This window comes from Trichosurus vulpecula, chromosome 1 (genome assembly GCF_011100635.1).
Source record: "Trichosurus vulpecula isolate mTriVul1 chromosome 1, mTriVul1.pri, whole genome shotgun sequence".
Lineage (NCBI taxonomy): Eukaryota > Metazoa > Chordata > Mammalia > Diprotodontia > Phalangeridae > Trichosurus > Trichosurus vulpecula.
In genome coordinates this window covers 24121385-24137808 of record NC_050573.1, presented here as the reverse complement: position 1 = coordinate 24137808, position 16424 = coordinate 24121385, and the positions used below count along the sequence as shown (strand labels likewise).

Below are 16424 nucleotides of genomic sequence, written 5' to 3'. Positions count from 1 at the left end.
TAGGAGCATCCTACTTAATGGCTGAAGAACCCAGACCTGGGCTTCACTGCCTGGCTGACCCTGGGTACTTTCTCTGTGCCTCAGTTTCCTCATCCATAAATAAAAGAGCTAAGATAGGAAAACCTCTCCAGTCCCTCCCTGCTCCAAAGTCACGGTCCTCTAGACTTCTGCTGGGCCATGAAGCAAGAGGGACGAGCAGAGGGGCAGCAAATTCAGAAGGGCCAAAAGGGCCTGTCGTTCCCCAATCACCGATCCATAGCCAGTTAAAAGTCTCTCCTGCTCCCAAAAAAAACCCAAAAGCCAGAGCCAGCTGCCTTTACGGGCTTCAAATAAAGCTGCTCCTCCTCACCCGACCAGAATGGCAGAGGGGCAGAATACATTTCTAAATGAGCAGATTCAGGACAAATTAGAGCTACTCAAGACAGAATGAGAATAAACAGATTGACAATAGTGAAGATTAGTGAGAAAGGCACTCAGTTGTACTTAGGCATCTATATTGCTTCACAAAGTGCTGGAACTATTTAAACAGAGTAGGAATGAATGTAAATGGTACACTTAGCTATTTTAATTGAGCTCTTTTTTGTACAAGAAACATGATTAATCAGAAAAGCACACTACCTTACTTTGGACTTGGTTATGTCTACGAATGAGAGTCTAAGGGGAAGGACCTTGAAGGTTATTAAGTCCAGACATCTCATCTTACAACAGAGAAAACAGGTGAGAGCAAACAAGCCTCCAAGCCTGGCACAGCACCGGGTCACAGGAACGAAAGCCTACGAAGGCTCCAGGCCACCCCACAGAGCCAAACAAACATGCTGCCTCCTTTGTGACCTTAGCCTCACCCCATCTGCAGCAGCAATAGCTGCCTTCCCGATAAAAGACACTTACTAGCTAGGCCTTTCACGATGTCCAGGGCATACTGGCTGAGGTCAAGGGTCACCGATGCCAACAAACAGGAGACGGCTAAAGGTGGGGAGAAAACAGTGAGTTTTAAGTGTATTTAATGAATCCACTAGTTTTAATTCAAAGATGATTCCAACTGAAGTTCAGAAAATCACTTCCAAAGAGTCTATTTGTTCAATCTCTCCATTCAGGCCAAGCAAGACTCATGGAGCTGCCCTAGGCCCCGACATGAACAGTCATTTCTACAGATCCACACCAGCTGCCATGCCAGGCTGTCCAAAGGTTCTGGTGACGACACTACCACCTGGTCCTAACTGTCCCCCATGTACCTAAAAGGAGAGGAAAAGCTGCAGATCCAAAATAACTCTGCTCTTCTCCTCCTCCCCAATGCTTTCCATTCCCTAAATTAAGGGATCCCCTCTCTCGATGGATCCCAAATGAATTCAGCAGAAACCTGAGACTAACTCTGTCTCCAGGGATCAGCTTTCCTCATGGCCTGTGACCCTTCACTGTCACCTTCCCAGTGGAGGTGTCTACAACTCACTTTCAATGACATTCTCAGGGCTCCGAAGTAAGGATTTCTGCAGGGAGGGCAGCACCAGGTCCTTGAATTCAGAATGTGAGATATAGCGGAGAATTGGGGAACAGTTGTCCTACAGAGAGAAGACAGTCAGACGAGCTACCACGACCTACCGGCTCAGGAGGACCCAAGGGGCTTAGGGAACCAAGGCAGGGCAGCCAGGGCTCTCCCTCACTCACCAGCAGGTACCTCTGAGGTTTGACTTTGCTCATCAGGATGTTCTTCATGTAGAAATCCAGGACAGCACTCTGCAGAAACAACGGCCCAGTTAGAGCGCCTCTCCTCTGGTCACTGGTCCAACCTCCCTCTGCTAGGTGGTCTCCTCCGTAAGGCAAGAATCAAGACTCCAAGGAGCTGTGACTTTCCAAGTATGGGCAGTAATTCCCTCACTAGGAATCGGCAGGTCTCAGGGAGGTTAAGGCCAAAAAATCCATCCCCTGTGGCCAAGCTTTGAACTTAAGCTGGCCTGGCCTCTGCTGGCACCCTCACGGTCACCTCCAGGCCATGGTGAGGCACTGGAGCAGCAATCTTGTGTCCGACTGTCCCCCACTAGAGTCCACATCATCCGACGAGGCTGCAGCTCAAGGGACAAGGGAGAGAAACCTTGTCCTTATGTCTCGAGTGCAAATACTCTAGTGAAAAGCTAGAATCTTCACTGAACTCCTCAGGACCCTCCAGCCTCCTGACCCATCTTGGACTAGCCTCTGCTACTGGCAGCAGCTAGGCCCTGATGGGGCACCATCAGCCCTTCCCCCAGCAATCCCACAGGACAGAGCAAGGCCTAGAACCTCCCACCCCACCCTCAGGCCTCTGACTTGCCTTGTGTCTGTTGACCACATCCATCTCTTTATGGCTCGTGCAGAACTGCACCAGGAGTCCGAGCATGCCAGCATAGTTCTGGCTCGGCTCCAGGCTGAGAATAACAGACAGGTACTGGTCCACCAGGCCCGAGTTCTAAAGGAAGAATCACCAAGGGGGTCAGAAGAGCAGACACCAGAGCTTGCGCTAAGGTCAGCCCCTCTCAGCACCCTGAGTCACCTCTTTCCACAGCGTGTTCAGCTTCTTCACGGCACTGTCCACCGCATGCTTGTGAGAGCCACCCAGGACTTCCAACAGAAGCAGGCACTGAACCTCCACCTGCCAAGACCAACCACGGCCCCAATCAGAGCAGGCACGGCGACTGGACAAGGGAACCCCTGTGCCTCCCTTGGGGAAGCGCCCTCCCCAACCACCAGACAGACACACATGGACAGAAAGGCTGGTCTCCTCCCTGTGCTCATCCTGCCACCCCCCCTCCCCTACGCTGTCCTCATTGCGCCGAACGCCCTTCCCACCTCTACCCTCCTAGGGCCACCACCTCCAACTCTTCCTCCAGTCTATGGTGCCGGGACCAGGCACCCTTGGAGGCCTCTCAACTCAGTCTGAGACTCTATAAGACCTGTGGCCCCTTTCACATGCTTTGGCAATAACTGTATAGCAGCTTCTCCGACTCTCCGACTATCTGCTGGGGAATGCCTGGCACCTAGCAGGCCCCGAATGAAAGCTCACTGGATGGGCTTGGATGGGCACAGCCACAGTGCAGGGAGTGAAGGCAGCACCAGACTGGGCTACACCTGCAGCCACTCTGTCTGCCACTTACAGGGATACTAAGAGAAGGATCACCAGTGTCCCCCTCGTACACGACAAAGCCAAAGGCTGGGGAGGTGAAGGCACTGGTCTGAGGCCCCACAAAGCGTATGTGGCAAGGCCAGGGCTTTCCCCATTGTATCACAGACCTTCCCAGCATGACCCCAACAGACTCCTCCTACCTCTGGGGTGCTGTGAGGTCTACAAAGCTCCTCCCCCAACAACTCTGTGAGGAGGAAGAGGACGCTGAGGCTCAGAGGCTTAGGTGCCCTGCCCATGCAGATGTGTCAGAGGCAGGATTCAAACACAGATCTCCTGGCTCCAGCATGGGGACCCTTTCCATTACGCTACAAAGAACCCTACACTGCCTACTTTATAATGAAGCATGCTATAAGCAAGGTTTCAGTGTTGATACTCCAACCTAGGTACTGATTCAACACTTTAATGGCCAGCATGCCCACTAACATGGCCATCCCAATTGGTGACCTTCCTGTCAGACAATAAGCTCAGTCAGAGACCCCAAGGACTGCACTTAAAAGGGCACTCTACATGATTAAAAGTAAGAATTATGCTGAGAGGTTTCTGCATTTAAACAATCAAGTCAAAACAACAATCATTTGGAAAGTGCCTACTACGTGCCAGGCAGTGTGCCAAATGCTGGAAAGAAGGAAAAAAAGCCCCTGCCCTCCTGAGGTTCATACCCTAATGAACAGCTATATATTTGTATCTTTGCATGAGTACATATATACATGCAGATACATACATATTACAAATATACATGGTAAACTGGAGCTAATCTGGGGCAGCTGGCTGGCGCAGTGAGTAGAGCACTGGCCCTGGAGTCAGGAGGACCTGAGTTCAAATCTGGCCTCAGACACTTGACACTCTTACTAGCTGTGTGACCTTGGGCAAGTCATTTAACCCCAATTGCCCTGCCCTCCGCCCTGCAAAAAACAAACAAAAATAAATAAATTGAGGCTAATCACAGGGGAGACACTCAGATTAAGGAGGTACAAGGCTTGGCCTGGCCCCTGAGGAATCCAGGCAGTGGAGATAAGGAAGGAGGAAGTCACAGACATGGAGGACAGCCTAGAAACATCCATTTCTAATCAGCTCATTTGGGTTTCTGGGCTCAGCATACACACAGAGATTACAGGAGAGCCCAAAGACTTTTTGGGGTGGAAGTGAAAAGACCAGGAGCTGATCTCAAAGCCAGGAAGACCCAAGTTCAAGTCTAACTGACTGAGGCTGGGTGACCCCGGGGCAGTCACCAAACCCCTCAGAGCCCCCACACAACTCACTACAAATAAGTTGCAGAGACAATGGCCAATTCACACTGGCAGAATGGGCTTCCTCACAGGTCTGGACCCACAGAAGAGGTACTAAACAAGAAGCAAAAGGCTAAACACATGGACAAGTTCACTGCAGATCCACCTGGAACAAGGCCAGCACCCAAACCTCCAGCTCCCATGGGGGTTCTCTCCCCAGCTCACCCCAGGGTGCTAACCCAGGCTGAAGGAGGAGGGCCTCCCTTCCCAGGGCCCAGAGCTACCCACCAGCTTCCTCCAGGTCTCTCCTTGTCTCTTGGCCCGAGTAGGAAAGACAACACGGACGAGGAGGCAGGTCCAGGACAGTGCCAGCAAAGCTGCGGATCCGCTGCTCTTGCTGGGACAAAAGAGAGAAGGTGAGGACAGAGCACCAGCAGCTGGCCACAGGGCCACCTGCTATTGAAGCCAGGAAATAGAGCTAACAGGAACGCCCCCCTTGATGACCCACGACAGGCCAGGAAGCCAAGGTGGGCTTCAGTAACTCAATGCGCATCTGAGAATGCTGACATGCAGTAATAAAGGAGGCACATACATTCTCTGTGGATGACTTCTGATGGGAGCAGACGGCCCTAAGTCTAGCCTCACTACAGCATAATAAAATCACCTAGGGAATGGGGAATCAATCCTGGCATATTCACGTAGTGGATGTTACACACAACAACAAATCACGAATTCAAAGAGACATGAAAAGATTTAGATGAAACAACAGGGTGAAGAAGAACAAATCATACCAAAAAATAACAGCAGTTGTCATTTATAAAAACATTTATTTACAAACGCTTCCATAGATGTTCTCTCATCTGAGCCTCACAACTTGTTCGCATAAGTGATATTATCATCATCATTCTGTAGTCAAGCAAACTGCAGCCCAGAGAGGGGAAGGAGCTTGCAGAGAATCACACACTAGTCTAGGTCAGAATCAGAACCCAGGTCCTCCTAAGTCCAAGGCCTGCACTTTCTGCTGCACCCCCAAGCTGCCTAGAGAATAGAACTTCCCAAATAAAGACAGCAGCATTAAACGGCGACAAAATTAATACTGAGTAAAAGGGCCTCATGGCATCATACATGTTTGATTTTCACCATGCTGCTCTGGTGCTTTCAATTTTCCAAAGGGCCTTGCCGACACTCTCTCCTCCCTCCACAGCCGCCCAGGAAGGAGCCAGAGCAGGCACTGTCATCCCTGTGACAAGCAGGCCTCCTCCCAGACCCCCCCAGCCAGGCCCACTATGAGGCCTCCCCACATGCCTCCGGCTCAGAGGCTCCTGACTCACAAATAACCCATCCACACCACGAGGCAGCTATCGAGAGCATCTACAGCCATTTGTAACTTGACTAATTTGCGTGGTTTTCCTTTTTCCTTGTCTGTGTTTGCATTTTCTTCCATTCTCGATCCTATATTTGAAGGCTGACACAGGTAGCTAGAAGCTAACTACAAAAATCCCTGTGTGTCTCTCTAAAGCACACATGTATGTGCACACATGCCTGTGCTCTGCGTGTTATATACGTGCACATGTAGGATTTCTTTAAGTATGTATCTACTTACACCTATACAGGCATATACACATATGTGGCTTTTTGGTGTAATGCCCAATAATCTATATCAGCCTTCAGATTATGAACAAGAGTAAAAGAAAATGCAAAAAAACCACAAGAGAAAATTGAATCATTTTTAATCACACACACACACACACACACACACACACACACACACACACACACTCTAGAGGAAAGACTTTCTCTTGAAAACAATAGGGTCTGAATCAGGGAGCAATACAATAAAAGCGTTTAGTCTTTTAGGGCCAACAACTGCCTTCACTTCTATCTCTGCATGCCAGTGTCTAGCATAGGATCCTCCTGCACCCTTGATCAATGCTTGCTGGACTGAATTAAATTGATCTGTTGGCAAGGTGTATGTATATACGTATGTGTGTGTGGTACACATTACATATTATAATAATAAATATGTGAATAAAAATAAAAATGATTGTATACATAACTTCCTTATAAAATGGGTGGTATGTCTACGCAAATATACAGATAAACAAATAAAAGTTCAGCCCTAGAACTTCTGTTTTCCAGGATCCTCAGCTACCCAAGGCTCCAACTCAGGCCAAGAGCACCTTCAGGTTTCCTCCTGTGATGGGACAGGACAAGCCTATAGAGCTCCCTGCCCCGTGGGCAGACCCATTCCACCACCCCCAACTTGGACTCCTCGGTGGCCCATGCAGAGTAGGCCTTGCCCTCAGATCTCACCTGGGCACACCTGCTTTGCTGCCAATCCCTGAAGACTGCAAAGATTGCAACAGGTTCTTGGCGGTGGCCTCGGGCTGGGCTTCTGCCAGCTGCTGGATTGTGGACTGCAGGGCTCTTCGAGACGCCGCATCTCTACAGGAAGAATGGAAAGCGAGTGCAGTGTAATGAGCCCTGCTGGCCAGCCTGCTCCCCTCCCCAGCCAGGCTGCAGCTTCCCACTCCATGGGCTCGGCTGGCCCATCTCTCTCTCAGGAGCCAAACTCTCTGACTTGGCTGCCCCAGACAAAGCACGTAGGAGGCTCTCAGTGGGCCAGCAGACCTGGGGGCTCTATATGCCTTTTTTTTGGGGGGGTGGAATCAGTTCAGGCAATTTCTCCCTAGGATAGAGCCCTTCTTTCTCTGCCACTCCAAACATGATTTAATGAGTAGAGAACCAGGGTGTCATATGTTTAGCAGGGATGAAGAACCACTAGCATTTCCAAGTTAACTTCCGGGAAAACTGACTCAAAAGCGAGAACCACCACAGGACCAAGGGGCAAAACCCCAGAGCATTAGGAGCTGCCCCAAGAAGTCCCAACATCCAGGGACCGAACAGGACTTGGATGAGTAATTAATACTGGAATATAGATTGGAGTTCCCAAAAAAGACAGACATCCATTTGACTGTCAGCTACGCCATTCCTGATTCAGCGGCCACAGAGAAAGCCAGCCACACCCCAGGATGACAAGCATCCCCATCAGCACATCTAAGCAGACAGGACAGCTCCAGGAGAGAGAAGGTGAGTAGCTCGCCCAAAGAGCGAGGTTTGGTACTAGTCCCAGATTCCCAAAAATATGAAATAATAAAGAAAATCCAGGAAATCAGTTAATGAGACTAAAACCCCTCCTAGGAGTCTCCCAGGTACTTTCACCCAGCCCAAAAGTTTCAACTACAGAAGATACAGAATGTCAGAACTGCAAGGAAGTGGCCTCAGAACTCGGCTCTCAGCCTTTTTTGTAGCATGGGCCCCTTTTCCAATGTGGTGAAGCCTGCAGACTCCCTCTCAGAATAGGGCTCTTAAACGCTTAAAATAAAATACAGAGGGCTATAAAGGAAGCCAATTCCTTCAAAATGCAGCTATCGAGATACTCCTGCTCAATGTCAATCAAGGAGCAAGCCAAGGTCACAGGCTAACCGAGGATGGCAACATCAGGGCTGGTGCCAAAGCCCAACCCCAGGCAGGCCCCACTATCAGCATGATCCTCACTGCTCTGCCCTCCCCACCCAGGGACTCACCTGTACCGATGCAGAGTCAGGCAGAAGAGTTTACAGAGGCCTTTCACCGCTCCCTCGGGCAGGTCTGAAATCAAAGCATTCCCAAGAACTCATCCATCAGCAAACATGGAGTGAGCGTTCACACTGGACAAAGCACCAGGCTGGCGCTGGGGGATAACATCTAATGACATGAGACGTGGCCCTTGACCTCAGGGCTGGAATCCAGTTAAGGAGGCAACTTTTCACATGGCTCTTTTTTAACTAAAAGCAGGAGGCAGAGCCTGGCACACAGTAGGCAGTCTGTGGATGTCTGCTGATTGAATGAGCGGTAGAGATGTGAATGCAGGACTTCAGAGAAGAGCCATATCACCTCCAACAAGGGCAATCAGGGAGGGTTTCAGAGGAGGTGATCTTGAGAAGGAACTTAGAACTTAAGCTGAGAAAGACAGAGTCCCAGACAGTACACACCACCCAAGCCAAAGTGCAGTGGTGGGAGGGTTCACAGGACCATGAGCAAAGTGCCCTGACTTCAAGCAGGGCTCAAATTGAGAAGCCATGGTGGATATGGCCAGCCACATAGGCTGGGGCCAAGTTCTAGAAGGCCATGTTTCAGAGTGTGGATTTCCTCTTGAAAACATAGCATAGGATCCTGCACCCTTGAGCAATGGTTGCTGGACTGAATTAAATAAACCTGCTGGCAAGATACACAATGAACTAGAGCAGAGAGAAAGAACAGTTATGGGATAACTCTTAGAAAACAATTCATATTGATTTCTGACAGGGAGAAGGCTATGATGGAAGCAGCTAAAATAGTGGCATGCATGAGATCTGGTCAGGGAGAGGCCAGAGGCCTGGCCTACCACAGAGCCTCACACATACTGGAACAGAGCAGGCCCTCAGGCAAAAGCACGAATCCAGGAGAAAAGGGACAAAAATGGGCTGAACTCATCAGCAGCAACAGGGATGAAAAGAAAGACGATGGAAGGAACACCAAAGAAAGGAAGAATCAATAAGCCTTGGCGACTGGTTGGCCATGGGAAGTTGGGGCAAGGTGGCCAAGATGACGCCAGCCCATGTGGGCAGGGCAAAAGAGACCTGGACCAATTCCGATGACCGACCACATTGAAGGATCTCATGGCCCCTAAGAAAACCCTCACCTCGCCTCTGAGGACAATCCCACATCACCCTTCTAACCTGTTGGGACAGGTGCTTTTTACAAAGGAAAAGCCCCAGAACCATAATCACAATTGCAATTTTTTTTTTAAATATGAAAAACGTTGTCCAAAAGATGAGAAGCAAAGGACACTCTGACCACTGGGTCATGCAGAGTCATGCAGACCATGGGACACAACATCTACCTGGGGGCCACTTTGTCAAGTGCAAAGGAGACAGACACAAAAAAGAAACATGCCCTGCCCTCCAGGAGCAAATATTCTCCTGGGAGACACAAGAGGCAGGAGAAGTGCAAGACTGAGAAGGGAAGAGGCCGTTACTAACTCACTGCTCAATGCTTCACAATCAAGCAAGGATTGCATCCAATGGTTTCTTCATGACTTTTTTAACCGAGCATATTTTCCAAGAATATATTTAACTGAGCACATTTGAAATTCTAAACACAGACATTTGTTGCTTTTTGTAAATTTGCATTACACAAATTAAACTTTATGTAAAAAATTCTGAAAGAAATCGCACTCCAAAAAAACACCTCTGTTAACTTTATTGTACAGCACTGTGTTCTCTCTCTCCACTCCTGCCGGGCATAGCCTCCTACCCCACAACCACCACCAACCAAAAAAAAAAAAACCAACAACAACCCTCTAAGTGAAAGCAAAAGAACAGACACATAGAACAGTGGGTCGGGGGCTTGGATTCAGACCTCCAAAGAGGAGACCTTTGCACTGCTTCACCCACCCATCCACACTCAGGTACTGCGTGTCTGTCCCCAGCCCCCAAGTGTCTTTGAACCAAGTGGCAGCTTCTTCTCTCCATGGGCATAGGACTCCCTTCTTGCCTCCCTCCCTTCCCCAAGTCTGTGTGCAAATTTGCATTTTACATACAAATTGCTTTAAGTGGAGGTCTGTATTTTACAAATTTCAAATACGTAGGACCTTGCCTCATACTTTACTAAAAAAATTGAGATCATCTGCCAGGACTTCCTGGGTCTCCCCATCTTTGCATCTGCTAACTCCACCGTCTCTCTCCTCTTTGACCCCAGTCTGTGATGAAGAGGTGGCCCTTCTAGACCCAGGCAACGCTTCTCCATGGATCAGTGCCCTATCCTCTAGCAGACTACTCCCACTATTATCCTCTCCCCCCCCCGGCCCTTCTCTCTTTCAGTTTCTCCCCATTTCTCCATCCAAGTCTCTCCCATGCTTAAGCCTTGCCCACTGTCCCCTCCAGCCAGTATTCTTTGTCCTCTGTCTCTGGTCCCTCTCTCAGACAAGCTCCTAGAAAGCTGCATTCGCTCCTGGCCTCCACGTCCTCTGCTCCCATTCTCTTCTCCATCCCTTAGAATCTGGCTCCCAAGCGTATCACTCCCCCAAAATCGCCCTCTCCACAGCTGCCAATGATCCCATAGCTGCCAAATCAAGAGCCCTTCTCCACTGCCCTTTCATAACGTCTCTGCCTGCTCACCTGCTCCACCCAGATGCCCTTCGCTGCATATTCAGCTGGATGATCCCCCACATCACACCTCCAGGGGACATGACCCAAAGCACCACCCTGGCTCTTTTCTCCCTCTACGCTACCGCATTCGGCATTCAGCCCATGGACCTCACCCATGCCCTTCTCCCTGGTCCATTACAACAGCCTGATGTGGATCTCCCTATCTCAAGCCTCTTTCCATTCTAATTTATAACTAAGGACAATGAGGCCCAGAGAGACTAAATGACATGCCCTGGGCTCCTGGTGTCTATGGCAGAATCTGAGTCTTCCAGAAGGTCCAGGACTCCACCCACTGTACCACCCTGGGAACTCCTGGAACTCCTCTCCACTCCCTCCCTGCCAAGCCCACCCAGGTGTCCCCTCTCCCTGTCTCGGTACCTCCAGCTCTCCGCCCTCTCACAGCCAAACTCCTACAAAAGCCGGCTCTATTGGGTCTCTATTCCCCTCCTTTACTTAGCTTTTCAACCCCTTGTAAACTTCCCACTGACATTATCCCTGCTAAGGCTACCAAGGACCTAGAAACTGCTGGGTCTAGTGACCTTTCCTCAGTCCTCAGCTTTCTTGACTTCTCTACAGCACTGAACACTGGATCCTGTCTCCTCACCGGGTTTTTGTGACCCTGCTTCTTCCTGGCGATGGTGGTGGTCATTGTCATCATCATCATCATCATGCATTTATATGCCACACACTATGCTAAGCACTTTACAAATGTTAGCACCTTTGATTCTCTCCAGCCAGATGTCAGTACTATTATCCCCATGTTACAGTTAAGGAAACTGAGGCAAACAGGGTGAAGTGACTTTCCCAGGGTCACACAGCTAACAAGTCGGAGGCCAGATCTGAACTCAGGAAGGTGGGGAATGAGGCAGGAAGAGAGGGCAGGATGGAGCAAGAGAGGGAAGAAGGCCAAAGGTATAAAACTTCAGACAGACCTGGTATGGGATGGAACACAAGCTATTTTTTTTTCTTTATTTGTTCACTTGTTTCTATTAGCTTCTGAGGGTCTTAAATAACATTTTACTCCTTCTTCTGTATGTTTGATTCTTTCTGTATTAAGCTTAAAAGACTTCCATAGAGGGCTACCTTCTAAGAGGCTCTGGGCCATCCCTGTTCCAACAGAGCAAAAGAGTTGATGCTCAGAGGACGACACTGAAGTTATTACTCCTGAGGCTCCTAACATCTAGACTCGGTCAGGAAGGAGAGGTTAAATCCCATCTTGGTTCTATTTAACATGGTGGGGAAGCACGTGACACATTTCAGAAAGCCGGCTCTTCACAATGGCTAGCCCCAAACCCATTTCTGGGGCCTGGTCGTCTTCCTGACCATCCCCTCACAGCAGCCTTGCCACTCCCCCAGCTCCCCCACTCCTGCCGCCAATGCTCCTGGAAAGGGTGCATTGTGGCAGCTCCCTATGGCTCCCTAGAACTAACCACCCTGGAAACTTTCCAAATCAAAATCCCCCTCCTGGGCCACCCCCCCCTTTCTGGGCATCTCTCCTTATTAAAATTAGGCTCCCTGAGGGCAGCGACTCTTCACTTTGGTATTTGTGACCCACAGAAATCACTTAATAGGTGCTCATTCATTCATCCACCCTTAAAGGGGCAAGCCTCCAACCATCCAGGATGTTAATTCTCAAGAGTTCAGGACAGCAGAGGTTTTGCCGTGTACTCTAAACTGCAAATGGTCCACAGAGAAGAAAGGCATAGAAATAAAATGCTGCTCCAAAGAAAGAGGAAGATTTTTCTGGACAGAATCCCAGAATCACACCTTTGAGAAGTGTTTGAATGTCCATTTCCCTCCTCCCCGCCCAGGACAGGAGGACACAACATTTTGTTGACCCTCTAGGTTATTGAAAATGGTCCCAAAACAAAGAAGGAAATGACATGCTCCCTCACTGTTTGAAACCAGAAGCCTCTTTCCAAACAAAAGAGGCTCTCTCAGTGAAAACTCATAGAACCATCTGTTGAACCCTTCCCTTCCTGATTCCCCAAAGCATGTTTACCAGTTTAATCTGTTAAATTATGAAAACTAAGAGTTTAAGGACTCTTAGTATTGTTTAAATATAATTTATAAAAGAATGGTTACTTTGAAGGAAAACCTATTAAATTTCATTTTTTTTAAACACAACCCAATAGGCAAAGCTTTTACTACACCATTAATTACATAAAAAATAAATGTTCTGGCTTAATAGACATCTTTACACTCTTGAATCAGGGTTACCAGGGGGAAAAAAAAGTCATGAGCTAATGAAAATACAATTTAAATCGTGCATATCCCTGCCTACGCAAATGAACATTCATTTACCTTTTCCAGAAACACATTTCCCAAGATCGTTAAGTATCTCCCTCCTCTCCTTCACACTGGCTGTAGTCACCTTTACGGCAAAACGCTTCAGCGTCTCAGAAACCTGTAAAATCCACATACACAGACACAGAGACACACACACGGAAAAAAAAAGAGATCACCTGTGAATATGTGGATATATACACACACACACATATATATATATATACCTACATAGATATACGTACATATATACACACACAAGAAAGCAGGACACGTTGTAGGGGAACAGAAAGAAGTTACAGAATCTCTCAGCCAACTGGTCAGTCGGCCTAGAGAAAAAAGCCATAAGACGGCAAACATCAGTGACCTCAGGACAGAAAGTGACGCCCTTTCTGCATCAAGGGTCTATAACCTCAGCACCTGCACTCATGAAACCAAACCCGCCTCTGAACTGACGTCGATCACCCCTTAAGTTCAGCCTGTTTCAGCCAACGTTCACTAAGCAGGGAGCCACAAGCAAGAAACGCAGAGGAGACATTTCAGGAAGCCTATGCCTAAGCAGCAGTCAGTAAGACTCAAGACTGGGGACTTAGACAGGCAGGGGCTGACATCATGGAAACCACCGGCTTCTCTTGCTCACCCATGACCCTATATATACGTGTGTATGTGTGTGTGTGTGTGTATATACACATATATGCCTATATACATGTGTATACATGTACACATATATGCACACATACAATTCAATTTTTACTTATCCTTTCCACTCATCTTTTTCTCTCTTACCAAAATAAAAGTGATCTTTATAGTGTAATGCACTCCCCCTCCCCAAGGAAAAGGGGATTACCTCCTATTAAGATGTCTCCCCAATTCAGACTGAAACTAAAGCGGCGCCGGAGGTCGCTTGTGAGGAGTCTTACTACAACCGGATCATAAGTCAGGGGTTTCAACACTCCCTGGGAGACCCAAACTGTCCACAGGAGCTGATACTACAATTCGATAGGCACTTTTGTACTTTGCAAACCCCTCAAAGACCCTTTAAAATGGCATTTCAGGATGGTCTCCAATAAAATAGCATTAATAAAAACTGTCCATAAAGCCCACTGTGAGATGGCCAGCCAGCCTCAGGAACTACCTGCAAAAAACCCCAAGATCCAATCCAAGAATTGGAGCCAGAAGGACCCTTAGAGATGACCTCATCCAGGCCCCCCCCCTTTTACAGATAAGACCACTGAGGCACAAAGAAGTAAGGTAACTGGCCCAGGTTTTACAGATAGAAAGCAGCAGGGGCAGACCTCAAACCCCCACCAAACCCCATGGTCTTTCCCACTGTCCAAAGATGCTGGAGGCGCCTAAAGGCCAAGGGGTCCTTTCCTTCAGGCTTTGTTCCCCTTAGTTCAATCTCCTTTTTTTAAACATAAAATTAAAACTTCTCATGCTTTTCTCCCGTTTCCCTCCGAGCCCCAACAAAGCCGGACCACACAGGGACCTGGGCCAGGTCTGGGGGGGAGGGGGGGCGTCTACGAGGGCTTCCCAGGGAGAAAAACTCAACATCGGAACCCCTCTTTTCACTTGAATTTCATCCCCCTTGCTCTTAGGTTACTTCAGGCCGGCGGCTACCAAGCTGTAGGTTCAGCTACTGGGAAAAAAGGTCCTTGGAGATTTATTTCATCCCCCTGGTCGCAAAGTCTCAAAGTCACGTGGCCCACAACCTCACAGCCTATCAGGTGAGTGGACAGAAATGTCATTCGGCCCGCTCTTCAGATAAGCAAAGCTGACAACAACTGGGGTGAATCCGGCTAGACCGGGGCCATCTCAGAGGCACAGAGCAGTGCCCAGAGCGCTCCACGTACAACCAGGGGCGTGAGTGCGGATCCCGGCCACGAGGAGAGATTTCGTACTCCGGCCTCAGTTTCCCCTCTAGGAAAATGAGGAGGCTGCGGCCCAATGACCCCACAGCAGCCCAGATAACGGCTATACTAGTCTGGTGACCGGGGCTCCTCGGAGGGGCCGGGAGGCGGGAAGGTGGCAACGGGAAGAGAATTACGGGCACAGCCGAGAGCGGAACCCGCCAGGGAGAGGAGGGACGGCCGTGCCCCAGAAAGGAGCTCAGAAACGGGGGCGAGGGGCTGGGCTAGCTGCGAGCCAAGGAGCGGGCACCGATGGGGAGGGGAGGGCAGGAGGAGCACGGAGGGCAAAGAGAGGGAGGGGAGACTGAGGCAGGAGGGGAGGGTCCGGGGATGATGGGGGGGGGGAGACAGAGAGAGAGAGAGGTGGAGAGACAGAGGAGGGAGGGAGAGGAAGAGAGAGAAGAGGCAGAGAGGAGAAACAGAGGAAGAGAAAGTAGCAGAGGTAGAGGAGAGTCAGAGAATCAGAAAGAGGAAGGAAAGTGATAGAGACGGAAGAGAGAGAGAGACAAGGAGAGAAAAGAGGCAGAGAGATAAAGGAGAGACGAAGAGAATACAAGTGTCAGAGAGACAGAGAAGAGGCAGAGACGTACAGAGACAGAGCGCGCGCGGCAGAGACCGACACAGCGCCGGACGGTCCGGCCGGACGCCGTCAAAGGTTGCGCTCGGACACACCCGCCCCGGTCTCTCGGCCTGTGTCTCTCGGTCTCGTCCTCTAGGGGTCTCTGTCTCTCGGGATCTCGGTGTCTCTGCCGGTCTCTGGGAGCCTCGCCCCCGCCGAAGCTCCTCCTCCTCCCCCCCCGCAGCCTCCCGGGCCGGGCAGACGGAAGGGCGAGCCCCGAGGTGCCCGGGGCCCGGCCCTCAGGGGCCCGGAGCCGGAGCCGAGCCCCCCTCAACCCCCCACCCCGCGCCTCGCTCGGCCCCGCGGCCGCCAGCCTCACCTGCGTGTCCGCCGCCATCCTGCCGGCTCTGACCCCGGAAGCGTTTCCGGCTCACATCCGGGTCACCGGAGAGCCGCCACCGCCGCTACCTCTCCACGCACACACACCCCCGCCCCAAGCCGGGGCCCAGGAGGCGGGGCCAATCACCATGGAGACGCCGGAGCCCGGCCCGGGCCGGCGAGCTTTGCCCCGCAGCCCCGAGGACACCTGGGAGCTGTGGGCCCGGAGCCCGCCCCCCTGCTGAGCTGGCGTGGGCGGGGACAAACCGTCCCGGGAAGTTTTCCCAGAACATCACCCGGACCGGGAGCTCGCCACCTGATCGGAACCTTGGAGGTTGTTTCAATTGTTGGGTAATTTGATGAAGCTCAAATCACGCAAAGCAGTTTGCAAACCTCCAAGTGTTCTAGAAATATCCGGCGAGAAGACAGCGTGCACACTTCATCTCCAGCCTCCGCACCTTTGCAAAGGGCTAGGATCAACTGATCAGTCAACATTTATTAAGCGCCAACCATATGCCAGGCCCTGTGCTAAGTGCTGGGGATACAAAAAGAGGCAAAAGACAGCCCCTGCCCTCAAGGAGCTTGCAATCTAATGGGGGAGACAACAAGCAAACAAGCTGTTTGCAGAATAAGTGGAAAATAGCGAAGAGAGAAGGATCTAGAATGAAGAGGAACGGAGAGGCT

General features: G+C 50.2%; 1 protein-coding gene across 1 annotated transcript in view; it reads right to left on the bottom strand.

Annotated features, from left to right (window-relative positions):
* The window catches only part of GCN1 (GCN1 activator of EIF2AK4), a 62471-nt gene extending 46666 nt beyond the window's left edge, over positions 1 to 15805 (bottom strand). Inside the window, exons 1-10 of the mRNA XM_036757967.1 lie at positions 15742 to 15805; positions 12912 to 13014; positions 7965 to 8028; positions 6691 to 6822; positions 4666 to 4774; positions 2522 to 2620; positions 2303 to 2437; positions 1663 to 1731; positions 1448 to 1556; positions 889 to 963 (exon numbers count right to left, since the gene is read on the bottom strand). Coding sequence (XP_036613862.1) covers positions 889 to 963; positions 1448 to 1556; positions 1663 to 1731; positions 2303 to 2437; positions 2522 to 2620; positions 4666 to 4774; positions 6691 to 6822; positions 7965 to 8028; positions 12912 to 13014; positions 15742 to 15759 — 913 coding nt within the window. The 5' untranslated portion in view covers positions 15760 to 15805. The remainder of the gene's footprint in view (positions 1 to 888; positions 964 to 1447; positions 1557 to 1662; positions 1732 to 2302; positions 2438 to 2521; positions 2621 to 4665; positions 4775 to 6690; positions 6823 to 7964; positions 8029 to 12911; positions 13015 to 15741) is intronic.
* Positions 15806 to 16424: the final 619 nt, after the last annotated feature.